This window comes from Physeter macrocephalus, chromosome 1 (genome assembly GCF_002837175.3).
Source record: "Physeter macrocephalus isolate SW-GA chromosome 1, ASM283717v5, whole genome shotgun sequence".
NCBI classification, from domain to species: Eukaryota; Metazoa; Chordata; class Mammalia; order Artiodactyla; family Physeteridae; genus Physeter; species Physeter macrocephalus.
The window spans coordinates 107776218-107795062 of record NC_041214.2 but is presented as its reverse complement, the minus strand read 5'-3'; the positions used below and the strand labels follow the sequence as shown (position 1 = coordinate 107795062).

General features: G+C 34.8%; 1 protein-coding gene across 5 annotated transcripts in view; it reads right to left on the bottom strand.

The window, feature by feature from the left end:
* Positions 1 to 18845, bottom strand: part of CBLB (Cbl proto-oncogene B) — a 214394-nt gene that overhangs the window by 26507 nt on the left and 169042 nt on the right. For all 5 annotated transcript variants that reach the window (XM_024120157.2, XM_024120159.2, XM_024120160.3 and 2 more), the window contains 4 exons: positions 8784 to 8930; positions 4648 to 4745; positions 4401 to 4532; positions 1662 to 1802 (listed from right to left, as the gene is read on the bottom strand). In XM_024120157.2, coding sequence (XP_023975925.1) covers positions 1662 to 1802; positions 4401 to 4532; positions 4648 to 4745; positions 8784 to 8930 — 518 coding nt within the window. The remainder of the gene's footprint in view (positions 1 to 1661; positions 1803 to 4400; positions 4533 to 4647; positions 4746 to 8783; positions 8931 to 18845) is intronic.

Genomic DNA, 18845 nt, shown 5'->3' with positions numbered 1-18845 from the left:
GGGAGGGAGATGCAAGAGGGAAGAGATATGGGAACATATGTATACGTATAACTGATTCACTTTGTTGTAAAGCAGAAACTAACACACCATTGTAAAGCAATTATACTCCAATTAAGATGTTAAAAAAAAAAAAAGAAGGTACTACATTTAACTTTCAGTTAATGGGACTTAAATTACATATATAAAAGGTAATAGGTACCTTATAGGAATTTGGCTAGAAATTATCCAGAAGTTTGCCTTAGGAAAGGTTAAGTTTACTAAGATTTGGAGATATTCATTTTTTAAAAAAATTTTATTGGAGTATAGTTGCTTTACAATGTTGTGTTAGTTTCGGCTGTATGTATTCATTTTTAAATGTTAATTAAAGTCCATGTATAAAACAAAGATTTGAATAAGTGAAAAAGATAGCAAAATGTTAGCATGTATATGTAGCTATATGAATAAGAGCCTAATAGTTATCCATGCTTTCTGCTTGGATTAGAAGGGTTATGAACCTTGCTCTTTGATTGGTAGCATTCAGTGAATTAATGTGATCCATGAGGGCAGGGAGGCATCTCACAGAGTCAGTGACACAGAGGACAATTCAGTATTTACTGACGAAAAATTATTCCTTGAAAATAAACTACTTTTAGAAACTGAAGCTATATATTCCAAGTTATATGTCTATAATTTTGTGGGTCATATCTACAAACTGCCTCAAACTTCTAAATTATCAAACCAAATGGAAAAAAATTGAGAAAAATGTTAAAGGTGAATGATAATGGTTAAGATTCCCAAGTTTTCAAAGAAGCATATAGGCGGCTAAAGGACAAAGTAGCACTCTTAGAAGGCTTTCATGATTCATCTCATACACAAATGTAAAGCAGTTGTTAAAAAAAGAAAATCTTTACCCTATGTTTAACCAAACCAATTCGAGGAGGCAGACATTTCAGAGTACAGATCACGGTATCACCAATAGGACTGACAGGAACAATTAATATCAGCAGATTCAACATAACTGAATTTTTTTTTCCTGATAATTCTGACTAGTGGAGTGGATGGTTTATCAAGTCTTTTTATTTCTACTCCTCACTTGAGTTTTTTTAAAAAAACTATGTATTAATTTTTCCTTGAAGACCAATAATTTTAGTAGATACATTGAGGCATTAAAAATAAAAACAGTAACAAAACAATAAAATGCAGATATTTCAGAAAAACATATCTACTAATGTTACAATAGAATTTACCAAGGTATCACGTTTTTTGAATAAAATTATGACCCTAAAGCATATTTAGTAAAAATTTTGAAACACATTGTTTGAAAAAAATATTGTACTCAGAATTAGGAGAAAGTCTAAATTTGTCCCCATCACTTTTAGCCCAAACACAGAGCACTTCTGGTTCTCACCTTTTGTAACATACAGGTGTTATTTGGACCTCATTATCTCTTCAGCGCCATTTCTGAATTCTGTGATTCCTTGTTGCTTTTGCCATTTTTGTAATCCTTTTGGCATTAAACCAAACAATTGACAGACAAACCTAGCCAACTGCTGTTTTCCCCACCCAGGGATTTTTCAGCTTGGGAGCTAGAAACCAATGAATCACTAATGCTTATTTGACAGTATCATCTTAGAAATATTTTTGCTTTCAGTGAAAAGGTTTGCTTGGTTTTTCCCTCCTACCTGAAGGAAGGAGGAAAAGGTCCTGTCCTGAGGATGGTCGGCTACTGGAGCCAGGAGGTTTTGAATGTTCGATGAGACTATGCCTTGCTGGAGGTGGGGGAGGTGGGAGGGATGGGGGGAGGGCATCGAAAGCATCTTCACCTGCATTGAAAGAAAGGTCAGTATCAACAGCAGAACTTCATTAATCAAAACACAGTATCAGGCAAAAATAATGATTTTCTCTTGCTGCTTATAAACAACTTCACCTGCAGTGTTTACCCAGCAGTTCACTGACTTTGTTAATGGGAGCTGATTATTTTGTAGGAGGTGTTTGGAGAGAAACACAGACACACAAACACACATGTGTGCATACAGACTTTTTCGATCTCTCAGCCCTTTCTATTAAAAAGCAGTATTTCAGGTTATGAAACAGCTTATTATTCACTTGTAACCTTTATAATATTAAGACATTGGAGGTTTGAACTAAATATATTACAGATCACATCATCAAAACAGAATTTTTGTGTAACAATAAGAGTTCACAGCCTCTAATTAGAAAATCACACTATGCACAAAAATTTAATGTCACAGAATAGTTTAGATTATCTTTTAAAAGTTTGCTCCACGGCATTTTAATTCATTTAAACTAATGCTCCATATATTTCGTTGTCAAAATATACAGAAAATGCACCTGCAGTAGAGGAATATGATCTTTTTCTACTTACCAGATATCTCTAGGGAGAAAAAGTTAAATATATCAATAGAACTACCTCTTGTGGTGGTCCCAAAGCTAGTTACTTATATTTGCATAGTTCCCAACTTTAGTAACTGTAGAATACTGCAGTATGCTTTTATGTCTACTTGTGTTTCCCCTGCCACGTCTTACTATCCTATTCATATTTTCCCTCATCTTGATTCTTTAAAAAATAAAATTGCAGTGTATGTAATTTTGTTAGCAATCACAAATACTCTGTGAATGAAACAGGGTATAAATACCTACATCTTCTAGTAATAAAAATTCTCATGGATTTAAATACATTGACTTAAATATAAAGGTATATTTAAATATAAACGGTTTCACCACTCATCCAGCTTGCCTTGCAGAAAGTATTCAAAATTTTTTCTCTAATGATCATAAATATTTTTCTAATGTAAAATATATATATGAAGGTATAGGAGAGAGAAAGAAAGAGCTTCGTTATCATTCCAACCTTCAGCTATTTCCTACATTATCTCATTTATTCAAATCCTTTATCAGCCCCTAAATGTCAGGCACCATGCTAGGCACATGGGTAACGTGAAGATCAAAATCATAAGTCCTCGACCCCGAGGAGCTTAGATTCCACAATGAGATCTAAGAAAAGTTCACAAAAGACCCACAGGTGAATAGGTCCCAGAGGGAGAGAGAGATGCATTGTAAGAGGGAAGAGGAATGCAGAAAGTGGCATTCGGCAAGGTGTTACCAAGAACAGGAAGGCCTGGGATATCAGGGCCTCAAAAACATTTGTTCATCAAATACAGGGATGGTGTCTACTAGGCAGAGTGAATAGCATAAATAAAATATGAGATGTACATGATGTACATGAAGAGCCAAAGGGAGGATGAGTTAAAAAGGTTGGAACATTTATCTGCATTGTCCAATATGGTAGTAACTATCCACATATAGCTATTTAGTTTAAATTTAAATTAACTAAAATTCAGTTCTACAGTCACACATATAGATCTTTCATGTCACCACATAAAGTTCTATTGGACAGTGCTGATCTAGTCATAAAGACTTGGGTAATAGGTCATAGCATACAGGAAGAAGTGGAAGAGAAAAAGACTATAGGTAAAGAAGGAAGTTGGGAGGTGCTTGTAATCCACGTAGGTGAGAGTAAAGCACTGAACTGCAGAAAGAACAGGAGGAAGACATTCAACTGTATAACTGGAAACACCAGTTGATGGTTTTTTGGGGAAAAAAAATGGAGAGGTTCATTTCCAGTAGCCTAATGATTCAGATAAGCTTATAAATGAAACTTCATTATACATTATTTTATGCTATGTTGACTCATTATTGTGAAGCCTTAACTTGTGAAGGTTTCTTAATTGTCTTCCTCTAAAAACAGGGTGAGACGCTTCCTACCTAGAATTAATGAAATAAACAGACACCTGCACCAGTCAATTTTAACATAAATACACACCTGTGTGTACCTTCACACATGTACACACACACAAACATTAAGTGTACTTCATAGTAAAATTTGAAACAAAGAAATTGAGATTCTTTGGATGTGTTCTAGTTGCAGTGATTATGACAGAATTTTTCAGCTCTCTACAATAAAATATATAATTTCCCATAATGTAATTAGCTAAGTGGAAGTGGGTCATTTTATATTGAAAGAAAAAGTAAGTATGCATTCATTAAGAATTATACTTAAAGAAAATCTCAGATGAATACTCCAAATCTACTAGAACACAAGCACCTGGGGGAATGAACAATGCCCTCATAAGATTTTGTAGACTGCATTTAGTACATGAAGAGACAACTTGATAAAACCCTAACTGATGCCAGCTATTTACACCACTGCTTCAGTCATCTAAATGGAATAATGGTCACATGAACTGAGAGCCACTATCACCTGGAGATTCCATTCTAATTCAGACAAATTCATAACTTAGTGAGTCTACATTGCACTGAACTAAGAATTCTGACAATTCAGATATTAATTGAAAGAGGTGGCAGGGAGCCTTGCTTGAAATTGTTTTAAAGGTTTCAACCTAATGGAGGGATGAGAAGATCATAATCAGAGGGCGTCCTGTTGAGTGAAGAACCATGCTTTGGATTGTCCCGAGTTGGAGGCCTGGCAGGTGGTAATGGCACTGGATCAGAGGATGAATCAAAAACATCTCCTAGAGGATAACACAAAATCTTAATGTATTTTCGGTACAACAATGGCATGGAATTTTGCCTTTAAATTCTGACCATTAAGACATAGAATACAAAGAGAATATGTCTTATACATACCCTTTAAATATATGCCTAACTCAGGGATGTTTGATTTCTTCATCTCTGAAGACGTACCGTGTGTTCCATTCAATATACAGTGACCATTATCACAAGACCTAAAGCAGAAATCAAAGGGCAAAAATCATAAGGATAATTCCTTTCCATTTAAAAGTCATTTGGGGGTGGGGAGATGATGGGAACTAGCAACGCTGCTCATGTAATAAAGTTAGGATATAAATATAATTAATTTCCTTTTCTGGAGAAAGTAAAGTAATATTATCTAGATACTTGAATACTTTTACAAAGCAGAAGTAAATATTCCATGGAAGACAAAGGTTTTTTTTCTCTTTTTTAAGTGAAACTAAGAATTACAAGGGCCACAAAATTGCTGACACCCTAAACACACCTGTGGAATTAACATATCATTTTGGAAGATTTCAACATTACCTTATCAAGATTTTGAAGAAGAAAATGTAATATGCAGGCAAAAAATAGGTAAAAGTCCCAATGACATCATTACTGGTTAACGGTACTTAACAGTATATTTTTATTTCTGTAAGTTAAGTTTTCCTTATTATAAACTAGAGCCTCTCAAGGAAGGAGAATTATTAAATTTTCAGAAAGTCCATTAAAATTCAGATAGGCACGGCTTCTCTGGTGGCGCAGTGGTTGAGAGTCCGCCTGCCGATGCAGGGGGCGCGGGTTCATGCCCCGGTCCGGGAGGATCCCACATGCCGCAGAGCGGCTGGGCCCGTAAGCCATGGCCGCTGAGCCTGCGTGTCCGGAGCCTGCGCTCCGCAATGGGAGAGGCCATGGCAGAGAGAGGCCCACGTACCCAAAAAAAAAAAAAAAAATTCAGATAGGCATATTCAAAGACCTAGAGTCTGGAGTACAATTTCACCACTGCCATGAACAAAACTGGCACTTCTGACAACTGTAGAAAAATGACTTCAGCAAAGGCCTTGGGTACACAACAAATATTTTAATCTGGGTGTCTGTAAAAGGATAATACTAAAAACAGTATTTTTATGGTTGGTATTAATGCTTTCGAATCATACTATGAACACAATGCACACAATGAACACGGGGCACAGGAAGTAGCAGCGGGAAGAGAAGGCACGGAGCATATTTTGTCTTCAGAATCTAGCTGTGTAGCAACTGACTATCTGCTCACCAAGTTACTGTGCTCACAAAGAGCTATAGAAGGCAGAGTTTATATTTTACTTTCCCCTGATTTACTCTGAATTCTTGGGGCAAAGTAAAAGTACGCTGAGCCTGCGCGTCCGGAGCCTGTGCTCCGCAATGGGAGAGGCCATGGCAGAGAGAGGCCCACGTACCCAAAAAAAAAAAAAAAAATTCAGATAGGCATATTCAAAGACCTAGAGTCTGGAGTACAATTTCACCACTGCCATGAACAAAACTGGCACTTCTGACAACTGTAGCCCACATGCCGCAGAGCGGCTGGGCCCGTAAGCCATGGCCGCTGAGCCTGCGTGTCCGGAGCCTGCGCTCCGCAATGGGAGAGGCCGCTCCGCAATGGGAGAGGCCATGGCAGAGAGAGGCCCACGTACCCCAAAAAAAAAAAAAAAATTCAGATAGGCATATTCAAAGACCTAGAGTCTGGAGTACAATTTCACCACTGCCATGAACAAAACTGGCACTTCTGACAACTGTAGAAAAATGACTTCAGCAAAGGCCTTGGGTACACAACAAATATTTTAATCTGGGTGTCTGTAAAAGGATAATACTAAAAACAGTATTTTTATGGTTGGTATTAATGCTTTCGAATCATACTATGAACACAATGCACACAATGAACACGGGGCACAGGAAGTAGCAGCGGGAAGAGAAGGCACGGAGCATATTTTGTCTTCAGAATCTAGCTGTGTAGCAACTGACTATCTGCTCACCAAGTTACTGTGCTCACAAAGAGCTATAGAAGGCAGAGTTTATATTTTACTTTCCCCTGATTTACTCTGAATTCTTGGGGCAAAGTAAAAGTACATACATAATGGAGGAGATATTGGACATTTGAATAGTTATTGCAAAGTGCTTCATCTGAAATTCATTTCCATTCTCTCTGGTGGCCACATCTCTTTAAGGGGCCAGAGAATGGTTCATTTAAAAATAGTTATCATGTATTGAATTTTCATAGTAATAATGGATTTTTACTGAAATAGAATTATTCATCTATGAATAATATGGTTTATGAATCTATGAATAATATGGTTTAACTTTTTCCATATACTGACAATTTAGTTCTCCTGATGTTCCAAAGAGAGGAAAAACATAGAAGGAAAGGATGTGTCTAAGTTTAAAGAGTGCTTTGTAGAGGACCTAAGAAGATACTTCATCCATTGACTTTCAAGAACAAATTAGACAGAAAATTCACTCCAATTAAGATTAGGGATTATCAACATTTATTACTTCTCTGTAACGTAGAAAGATTGTAATGGTGGTCATAAATCAAATTTATTTTCAGGATTTGGGAGGCCTGCCACCAAAAATCTCATCCAGTATGATGTGACAATTAAAATTTAAAGTATTAAAATTATACCACTCACTTATCCAGTGATGGAAAAAAAAATGAGATCCCAAGGAGACCAAAAAAGCTCATCTTACTTCAGTTTTTAAAAATTACTACACATTTATAAGAGCGAAGGGAACTGAAAATTGTAAAAATTTATACTTGATGTAAAGGAATAACTTTTTTCTCTAATAAGAATAGTAGACATTTGGTTCTTCTAACAAACATAACAAATTATTATCTCTCAGTTATTTCTCTGTCTTCTCAATGTTACCAACAAATGTCCTAAAGACCAGCAATCAGCAAAGAAAGGTTTGGTTCTTGCTTTGAAATATGAAGCCCTGGACAGCAAAGTGTTAATAACCATGGTTAATAATTCTGCATAGTGTTGATAATTCTAACCTTGTAACTCACTAAGGCAGATCTCTGGTTTAAATGGAGTTTTGCTTCTCTTTTCCAAGTACTGCAATACAATACTTGAAGAAAGGCATTAAAACATTTTTTAGACTTTCCATCTGAAAAGAAAGGAACACTCCACTCAAAAAATGCTTTCTGTTGATCGACTTGACCTCAAAAGGAAATGGCACACTAAGTAAAGATGACATAGATGACTGAAGTGTTAAACAGCTCTCCAATTCCTCAGTCAGTAAAGAGATACTGAAAGGCAAGAAGGCTGGGCCACCAGCAGTAGCTGAGCCCTCTTCTGTATGTGCCAAGCAGAGCTCCAGGGATGTAATTAGACAAAGAAAACTGGAGCTCAGAAAATAAGTTTGAAACTGAGATTTGACTTACTGAGTACTTCATATATGTCAATTAGATTTAAAAAAACAGAAAAATAATATTAGATTATGATTTACTAATTCAATTATATAAACACAGAATTGTCCTTCTACTTAAAGACAAACTAATATTTCAGTACACACCACCCATTTTTAATAACTCCTATACCTCCATGGGGCTGCCACTTCAAAGACCAAGGATGTCTCCATAACAGTGAGAATAAACAACTGACAAGAAGAAAACAGAACACAATTCCTCACATTCTTGTTTGATCCAAGGAAAAGTAAAATAGTACCTGATAAAAATAGCTAAGGGAAATAATTTTTTTCACTTCCTCGAGATCTGAATATAAGTAGGTAGCACATCAAGAAAGGAAATCAATATAGATTATACTAGTCCTTACTTCATGAAGAACAATTCTAAGGAAGGTTGGTATAATACCTTATTTTCTAAGCACTAATTTTTCTTCATGAGATATGTGCTTAGAACTGATAAAATGCATTGAAAATAGCTTATTGAAAATTTATGAATTAATCACCACTGTATGTAAACAGCAAAGTTTTACTACAGTACAATTTGTTTTTTGGGGAGAGGGGCAACAAATTATTCCATTAGACATACTAGTCAACTAATTTAGTCAAAGGACTTCCTAGTTAATAGAAATCTACATCTTTTCATTTTCTCTGAAAGGTCATGGAGAAAAATAGTATTATAGGTAGAGGAGGCTTTGAGCAAGAAATCAAGGGTGTTTATTAAACAGATGTGATTCAGTTGTTTAAAAACAAATGCCATAAATGATAATGCTTACTGCAGACGTGAGGTGATGATAAATGGCCCATATTCTTACCTAGGAGGAGGTTTTACATTATGACAATGAGATGGTTGTGAATTCAGGGAAACAGGATGGGATGAAGGAATCTTGTATTCATCGTCATCTTCCTCTACTGGGTCTCTTGTTTTCTCTGAAAGGGAATTTGCTAATGGACCAGTACACCTACCAGAGGGAAAAAAAAAATCCAGTCTAGTTTTAGCATAATAATTCAGGACAGGCAAGTCTGATGGGACATATTCAAATCAAAGAAACTACTTTGTCACTTGTGTTCATTTTTCAATTACAGGGTAACATCAGAACGGCTGTTCTTATACTAAATACAAATGAAAAGGATTTTTAAAACTCTTGATGAAATAAGAGTTTTCATACTTATAATTTTTAAATGGCACAATAAGAGAAACTAGTAACCTGTCAAAATAAAAAAAAAAGGTCCTGGAGTTGTAAGTGAATGCATAAAATTATTTACACCAAAGCTATTAAAATATTAACATTTTGTTCCTATTTAACTTAAATTGGTAAATTAAGATGATATATATGCAAGGTTATTTTACATATTAATGAAGTATTTATAGAAAGTTCAACTGTCTCTTGTGAATATTACCTATAGTTGAAAAAATCCAGTTTAATTAAGTGAATCAATTTTTTCTCCTGTGAAGTTACAATTCAGATAGTTGTTGTTGGGACAAAAATTAACAAAGATCTAAAAATGACTGGAACAATGAGAAGTAGATAATAAGAGAACTTTATGTCTTTAAGGTAGAGGCCATTATTTTTATGGCTTAAATTCCCTGGCTAAGTAAAAAAGAATGCAAATATGTAAAACAATTACCTAATATCAACAGAAATTCCCAAGCATTTTACTCATCCATTGAGTAAACAGACAAAGCGAATTAATAACAAAACAACAAAAACGTACTTTTTTTTTTTTTTTAACAGTTGTTGCTAACGGAGATTATTCTAAGCTGATGCCAGTGAGAAACACCAAAGTAGAAACACACAAACCTACCCTGACCAACTTTAGGACAACCAACCTGTTTGCAGGACACTGGAGGTACATATGGATCCAAACCTTTTTTAAAATCATGAACCTCAAGACAAATCTGTTTTGTTAAATTATTATTTTTTTAATCTTTGTGACTGCAATTTTGAAGCACCTTCTGTAGAGGGAGCAAGAGGCCTTTGGTATATGAACCATCAAGACTGAAATAACTTTTTCATTTTTATTTCTCCTAACTAGTTCGAATGAAAACAACTTTAAGGGCTTTTCTCTGTGCCACTGCAAGAAGACATTTTGAAAAACCTAAAGGTTTTCAAATTTCAACTATATATCTGAGTCTCTAGGAAGTTCAGAGATGAAAGAAAAAATCTCTCCTAAGATTTTTCAGAAGTGTGTTTTTATCTGTCTTTGAAGACTTTCACTACCGATTTTTGAATTGTTTGTTTGAGCGAATTTGGAATTCAAATGACAGTTTATGGTGAAATGAAAGCACAGTGACACAGTGACAGGAAGTCCACTGTCACCACCCAGAGCACAAGCTAATAACCTTATTAATAACTTAAGGGTTACACCTACCATGGTGTAACCTTGGAAGATGTACATCCCAAATGAAGGCCAGTGAGTACACGGACTGCAAAATGGTGATTTGATGGGAATTAGAGCAGGGATTTCAAACATTACCTTTTCATAAATTCTTATAAACATGGATATAAATTTAGCTAATTCAAGGGCCAGAGTGGGTTCTGTTAGCAAAAGAAATGAGAAAAATACACATCCTTTCTATGTCCTACTATACTGTCATGTACAAGGAATTTTTTTTCCTTTGCAATTTAAGCATATACTGTATAAAAGAAAAAGACTTACTGACCAAATATTCAACAACCACATCAATGTCAGGAATGTTCTATCTGCCTGTTGCAGCTTAGTTCCAAAGATTTAAGAGTTTTCAAAGAAGCACTGCACTATGACACAAGAATGGATGATTTTTGAAATCACATTTGTTCTGGCTGATTCTATATTTTATCTTCAATGATAGAGAATTTAATCAGGGTAATTTCCCCCTACTCTTTAGCTTTGCTGAAAATCGACAGATGGAGTATCCTGAAGAAAATGAAAAGCAAAGCTTATCTAATATTTTATGGAATTATAGGGGCTTACTGCTAAAACTTACTAGTCGCAGATAATTAGCTTAAATGGATTTTAGTGAATTATACTAGAAGTGAAGAAAGTCTTCGAGTGGCATTTGTTGCGTATCTAAGTCTGAAAAAAATGCCTAGATATCTTGCTTATCACCATTTTAATAAAGTTCTAAGGAGTCATATTTTATCTTATTATATTTTTAATGCAAACTTTTTATATTAGTATAACATTCTAGTTAAAAATAAGCCAATTTATAAGAATATCATTCCAGTGTACTTTATTCAATATTATATAAATTTTTATACAAAATTGATCTTATTCATTTCTGAAGGGAAAAATAAAAGCAATTTCTATCATGGCAAAAAGGGAATGTAAACTATGAACTTTGGGTGGTTATGTATAAATGTAGGTTCATCATTTTTAACAAATGTACCACTATGGTGGAGGATGGTGAAAATGAGTAACTCTAGGCGTGTGTGGGAGCCGGGGGTATATGGGAAATATCTGTACCTTCTCCTCAATATTGCTATGAATCTAAAATGGCTCTAAAAAAATAACGTCTTAATAAAAAAATAATAAATGAGGAAGGTACAAATAGATGAAGAATTTGTATATAAAATACCAAAAGAGAAATCTCAATTTATGTAAATAATTACACTATTTGTAATTACATGCGGGATTTTTTTTTTCCCCTACACAAACTCATTCAAAAAGTAGGTTCACTTTTACTTGCAACTAGATAAGTGGTAAAAATAAAGAATTTTCATTAGTAATCATGTATGTTTACTTTTGGTAGTGGAGAAAATATCTCATGAGACATAGGAAAATGTTCAGTCATTGATTTAGCTCATGGGAAATTTTTAGTATACCAGAGGAATAAAATAGATCAATTTTATTTGGCTGGTTCCACGTTAAAACTGCCAAGTAAACCATCCTACCATTTACACCAGTACTTCATTCCCTTTATATTATCATCAGACATTCACAGAGTGTTCTGCACTACGGCTGTCATTCCTGAATTAATACACTGGTAATGCACAAGGACACATAGTCTTAAAGATACAAAGCCATCCTCCCCACAGCCTTCGCCTCTTGTTAAATTCAATGTGTGTTATTTAAACTTTAATGAAGAATACATCCACTATCTGCATGTGCACACTTGAAACAAACCAAGAATATATTTTCTAATGCTCTTCTTAATTAGTGATTTTTGCATTTTGAAGCTGCAGGCTCACAGATACAATCCTCTACAGGCTTCTACATTCCTGGTGTGAGAGGCATATCGTCAGAGGGGTGACCTTCTGCACATCCCACTGGCTTTTCCTACATAACATACCTCAAACATCACCCTTACCAAGTACTTTTCTTTCCTTCATTTGAGCAATTCCTGATACCTTGATTAGTTCAACTTTTCCAGAAATAAAGCAAAGTAGAAATATCCATCTTTACTGTCTATAGATGAACCTCCTGTGAAGTCCCACAAAACAGTAATTTTCTTTGAACTTTAATCTTTTATATGTATTTGGTAAGTGTTCATACATTGACACTGTGTTTTCTATATATTCATCTAAATCTTCTATTTCTGTCTAATTGCAAAACGCTTAAGGGCAGACCCTGAGTCAACCAAGGCCTGGCATGGTGTGTGTCCCATGAAGCACTCACAGCTTTTAGACAAAAAGAACGAGAGGCTATTAGAGAAATACATGACCAAACTGTTATGGGAAAGAAAATCATTTTTAGGATACTTTCATAATGTAGAAAAATATTTAAAATATATTATTTTGCTTGCCTTCTACATGTAAAATCTTATTTAATAATCTCTGAAAGCAAGGTTTTGAAAAATATCTTTTATTAAAACCGAATCTTCAGAGCCTGCCATATACATTAGTCCATATTTCTTGTACTAACTATCCTAACAGGCAAAACACCCAACTTCGAGAAATCATAGCCCAGAGAAGTGGTAACACAAAATCTAGCTGTATTTGAAATGAGGATTGCCCATGTGCCACCTGTAAGCCATTTCCCTAGCATCTCAAGAGTGGGTTTTATATATATACATACTAATTTTGAGGATTCTTTCATGACATCCAGAAGAATCAGTGTGGTATATTATTAGGCTGAATATAAGCTTTAATTTTAAGTTTTCACTTACAGTTTAAGTATAGTTTATACTTTAAGTATAGTTTTCACTGACATGTTTTTAAGTTAATTTTTAAGTTAACTTATTCAAGGCCAATATTCATTTCTAACACTTTTAGGGGACTGCTTTAGAAATCAAAAAGATAGATGTTGAGGAAACTCATTTTTTTTTTGAGAATCTAATTTTCCAATACATGTTGAACATTAAAGACTTCACGGTGATATTAAATGTGGCAGTACTTATAATCGCCAATAACTGGACACAACCCAAATGTCCCTTAGTAGAGGGATGGATGAACAAACCATAGTGTGTTTTACAATGGAATACATACTCTGAGCAATAAAAAAGGAACAAACTATTGATACTCTTGACAACCTGGATGAATCTCAAACTCATTGTGCTATTAGCACAATGAAAGAACCCAAACTCAAAAGGCTCTATACTATATGATTCTATTTATATGACCTTTGGGAAAAAGCAAAATTATATACAAATCAGATTGATAATTTCCAAGGGTTTAGGGTAACGGGAGAAGTTGACACAGGCCTGGGGGGGTGTTTTTGGAGTGAAGGAACTGTTCTGTATCTTGACAGTGGTAGTGAATACATGACTGTGCATTTGCCAAAACTCATAAAACTGTACATTAATAAAGCAGGGTGAATTTTACTGTATGAAAATTATGCTTTAACAACTGGAAAATTTTCATTTTAAGGTTAAAAATTCATTTTAACTCATTTAAGATACTGCAGATAAGCATCTTTCACAAACAAATATGCTTAATATCCCTAGTGGCCTTCAAATCACTTATCTAATTCTATTTGAGCCTACAGAGAAATGTGGACAGAAACAAGGAATGCTTGAATATGGTGGAATATGTCAAGATGCTCTCACTTAATGTGAAAATAGAATCTCATTCTAACCCTATGCATTTTCTATGAACAGAGCAATATGTTCATGGAGAAGTGGAGAATATATGGCAAATTATGCCTCTATGGGACAAAAAAGAGACAGTATAAGGAATATAATTTAGATTGCATATTTAAATAGAATCCAATGGCTCACAATTCTGTGTAAGGCTACCTAATTATTTGTGATGATAAATCAGTTGTATGGTAAATTACAAGTAACAGATTTGTCAGACTACTGGGATTAGTGTTAATATCTGTATTCATCTTAGATTATAGTCAGAGAAAATGAAAGATTAGTGGAATTAGTGGCATTCCTGCACCCAGATTATAGCCATCCACCAAATGCCATTTTCCCACAAATGATGAGAGAGGGATTACAATTCTATCTGAATTTAGAAATTATAATACTAAAATAAAAAGGAGAACAATAATACCCATAGTATTTATTTTGTACCCTTTCCACACACTATTTCTCTTTCTGTTGAGACTAGTTTAAAATGATATGCTTGCAGCCCTCAATTCTTGTCATCAGTGTGTCAACAAGCAGGTTCTAGGGATTCACCAGAAAACATTAGAAAACCTATGTTAGGATGGTCAAGCTGCTTCATGGGAGATTTGAACAAAATTTATAAATCAGTAAGAATATGCAGAAAAAATAAAGTCTGAGTTTCAAATACTGAGTCACATCAATAGGTCAAAGCCAAATGCACAAACATTTCTACATGATACACAATGAGAGAAGAATGCCATAGTGATCATAATGAATAAATTGAAAAGATGGACCCATCCCACACTATCCCATACACATCATGTCAATTGTAACTTACAAAGGACTGCCATCTTCAATATTAGTTCACCTTTCTATCTACCCAAGGTAAAACAAACAAAACTAGTGCAACATCTTGACAAATCTTAAAAATATTTTAAGGTATTTGAATGAAAACTGGTTCAAAAATTAACAAAAGAGCATCACTGTTCATTCACTAGGGTTAAGAAAAGAGTAGCTCTTAATTACAGCTTGATCTTCCATTTAAAGTTCTCTGCCATATTTTCTTTAAATCAATGAAATTAATTTCTTATCACTGAACATAAACAGGATTAATGTAAAACTGAAGTGTGTATTGTCTATACAAATCCTCAGGTGAACAATAACAGAACATGTTTCCCTGATCTTTTGCCATTAAGCATAAACGATGAAGCCCGGTATGCACAGTATATAAGATGAAAAATTTCCATCAAGCTTCTTTCTCTTAAGTTTTTAAAAATTACAATGTGATGTTTGCTTTAATAGCTCCTGTGGCATAGTGCTTTTTTCTCTTCTTTCTGTTTTTCACTCCCCAGTCAAAAACAAAGCAAAACAAAACTTCCTTTCTCCCATGAATTTGACCACCATTTCAGTCAAATTGGTCTAGTTTTGTCTTTTGCACTTTTCTATCTACAGACCATTTGGGCCACTATTTATTTAAAAACAACCACTCTCATATACACGCAGGCACAGATGCTGATGCTGTTTGGCAGTGTGGACCTCTTAGATCACTCACTGGAAGGTGGCAGTAGTTGAGGCTGCATTCACAAATCCACATTTCTAGTTTGTTTTAGATTATGATAATAATAGATAACGTTTATTATAATTTTTACCACACAGAAATGTTCTAAATATGTTTTCTACAATATCAACATTTCAGGGGTAAATGATATAGTTTTTTAAGGTGATATTTTCATATATAAGTTCCTATATTAGAAAAAAACTTCTAGGATTATATTTATATGTCTAAGAGTATAACAAATCTAATTAAATTTGGGCACTGGTCATGTAGAAATGATTTTATCAGCTTTAGATAGTACCTACTGAAGTATTTACTTGAATATAATATAAAGGTGAAAGCTTAGATGGTATGTCCAACTGTCCCCTCAACATCACTATTTGGATGTGTGTGTAATCGGCACCGAAACTCAACAGATCCTTAAGTCTTAATTTTACCACCCCTGCCCCCTTCCCACACCTGCCCTTCTCCAATTTCCCTCCCACTGGTAAATGGCACCAACCCATTCACCCAGTTTCTTTAAGCAAAAACCTATATAAGAATCAATCATCCCTGATTTATTGTACCTCACAGACATCTGATTTATTAACAGGTACTGTTGGATCAAAATACAACCCAAAGTGGACTGTGTAACTCCATCACCATCACCCCAAAGCCCTGACCATCTCTTACTGGCTCACCACATCAGACGACTACACTCTCCATTGGTCTCACTTCAGCTGTCCTAAAGACAATTCACGTAGCAGCCAGTGACCCCCTTTAAAAACACAAACCAGGGCTTCCCTGGTGGCACAGTGGTTGAGAGTCCGCCTGCCGATGCAGGGGACACGGGTTCATGCCCCGGTCCGGGAAGATCCCACATGCCGCAGAGCGGCTGGGCCCATGAGCCATGGCCGCTGAGCCTGCGCGTCCGGAGCCTGTGCTCCGCAATGGGAGAGGCCACAACAGTGAGAGGCCTGCATACTGAGAAAACAAAACAAAACAAAACAAAAAAACACACAAACCAGCGTCATGTCATCATGTTGATCAAAACCTTCGATGGCTCCTAAAACTAACCAAACCAAAGTTCTTATCATGGCCTTAAAGGCAATATACGATTTAGCTCCTATATACCTTATTCAACCCCAGCCGTACTGTCCCTCTTGCTGTTCTCCAGATATGCCAAAGGGATTCACTTGCCTCACTGTCTAGCTTTTATGCTCTTCACCCAGGCAGTCTCATAGCTTGCTCCCTTCTTTCAGGTTTCTGTTCAATATTACCTTTCCTGATGACCTCATCTAAAGTATAAACCTCCCTATCACTGTTTATCCCTTTCCCTGCTTTATTTTTCCTTCTAGCACTTACCACTACCTGACAATATACTATGGTTATTTGTTTACTTGTTGTTCTCCTTAACTAGAAGCACAAATTCCAATGAGGATGGGATTTTATCTTGTTCACTCTGACTCTCCAGTCAGTATGCAGCTGAATGAAAAAGGGTAGTTAGGCAAAACCTGGATACTCTATTCACTGAGCTTAACTATTAGCACCTTATCTGTTTAGAAAAAAATCTATAACAACGATCAACACCACCACCTCCAACAACAAAAAACACTTTTTACAAAAATATTAAGTAATATTGATTCACATGTATTTGAAAGTTTAAGATTAATATGTCAAAAGTACAAAAGGTCCATTTCTAAAAGACAAGGAACAAGAAAAATATTCTTCTAAAAAATGACATTCCTCAGCATTCCAGAACATTATCTTACCTGAAGTAATTATTCCATTATTACAGTAATTCCTTTGCTTATTGGCCAACATCTTGTGTTAAGTAAAATAAATATTTTTAACTGTTTCAGGTTTCATTTAGTTTAATTTTGAAAAATCAAATTATTTCAAGATAAATATAATTTAGTAAAAATTGACACTACAATAAAAATAATCCACATAGACTTTTTCATTCTTCCCCTAAAAAAATTATGATTACCCATATTTCAAGCTTTTAAGAATTTATATTTATAGCTAAGTGTCAATCATCTTAAGTAGAAACCATTTAGGAAAAAAAATAAGTAAACCTATATGCACTAGTACAGTTTCAGCTTACTTTTACGACAGAACATATTTTAAAAATAAATTCTATATTCTTCTAGGTCTCCAGATAAATTACACAATAAAAGTCATATAATTGCAGTCATACTGTTTTACAAGAAAGAAAACATCATCACAGAGTAGCCTCTTCCATCAATTTAATGGGAATCAGAGTAAGATCAAATAATTTAACAATTACACTTCAGTAAATATTAATAACAACACAGTATAGCTTTAAAGGTAAATATTAGCTTTGACATTACTGAATTCAACACTGGGGCTCTCAACATTTGTGAGAACTATCAAAGTCTATGTTGGGTAGCAATCCGTTATTTTGCTTTGGCCTAATTTTGAAACATGTACTAAGACGCTGACATGGAAACAATACACTTGAACATTCAACATCCCTATTTCCCTGAGTGACATTTTGCTAAGACCTGTATTCTATGCCTCTCCAGAGCTGAAGATCTATTCTCATTGTACTCTGGTTATACACTCTAATGAAGCTGAAGTAGACAAAACAAAAAAACAAAACAAATAAACAAAAAACCCAGAGCGGTAATCCAAGTTATACTGGCTTCAAAGATGGGATGCAACCAACCAATTATAAATGAGCATTCAAGTTGCCAAGTATTCATATGTAATTAATACTACAGATGAGTACCCCTTAAAAAAATGTTGCATGGAACCTAAAAGGTTGAAGCTCAAGAGGATTTTAGAGATAATGTAAGATAAACAGATCCCTTCATTTATCAGATGGAGAAAGTGAGGCCCAGAGAAGTTACCTTGTTCAAAGACAGACTAATATTAATACTGGAGTCACTTCTGGGACCAACTCTGATTTTATTTAAATGGTCACTTCAGAATTCCATGCTGGTTCCATGATAAATAGAGTACAGCATAAATGATTAAGAAAAATGCTTATTAAAATATTAAGCGACAAAGGAGAGCATGAAATTATCTCTGCAATGTAATCTAAATCATGTAAAAAAAAAGTCTAAAAAGAAAAATAAGTCAGAATGTTAAAACTCGGGGGGAAAACTGGACAGCTACATGTAAAAGAATGGAATCAGAACACTCCCTAACACCATACACAAAAATAAACTCAAAATGGATTAGAGACCTAAATGTAAGACCAGACACTATAAAACTCTTGGAGGAAAACATAGGAAGAACACTCTTTGACATAAATCACAGCAAGATCTTTTTTGATCCACCTCCTAGAGTAATGGAAATAAAAACAAAAATAAACAAATGGGACCTAATGAAACTTAAAAC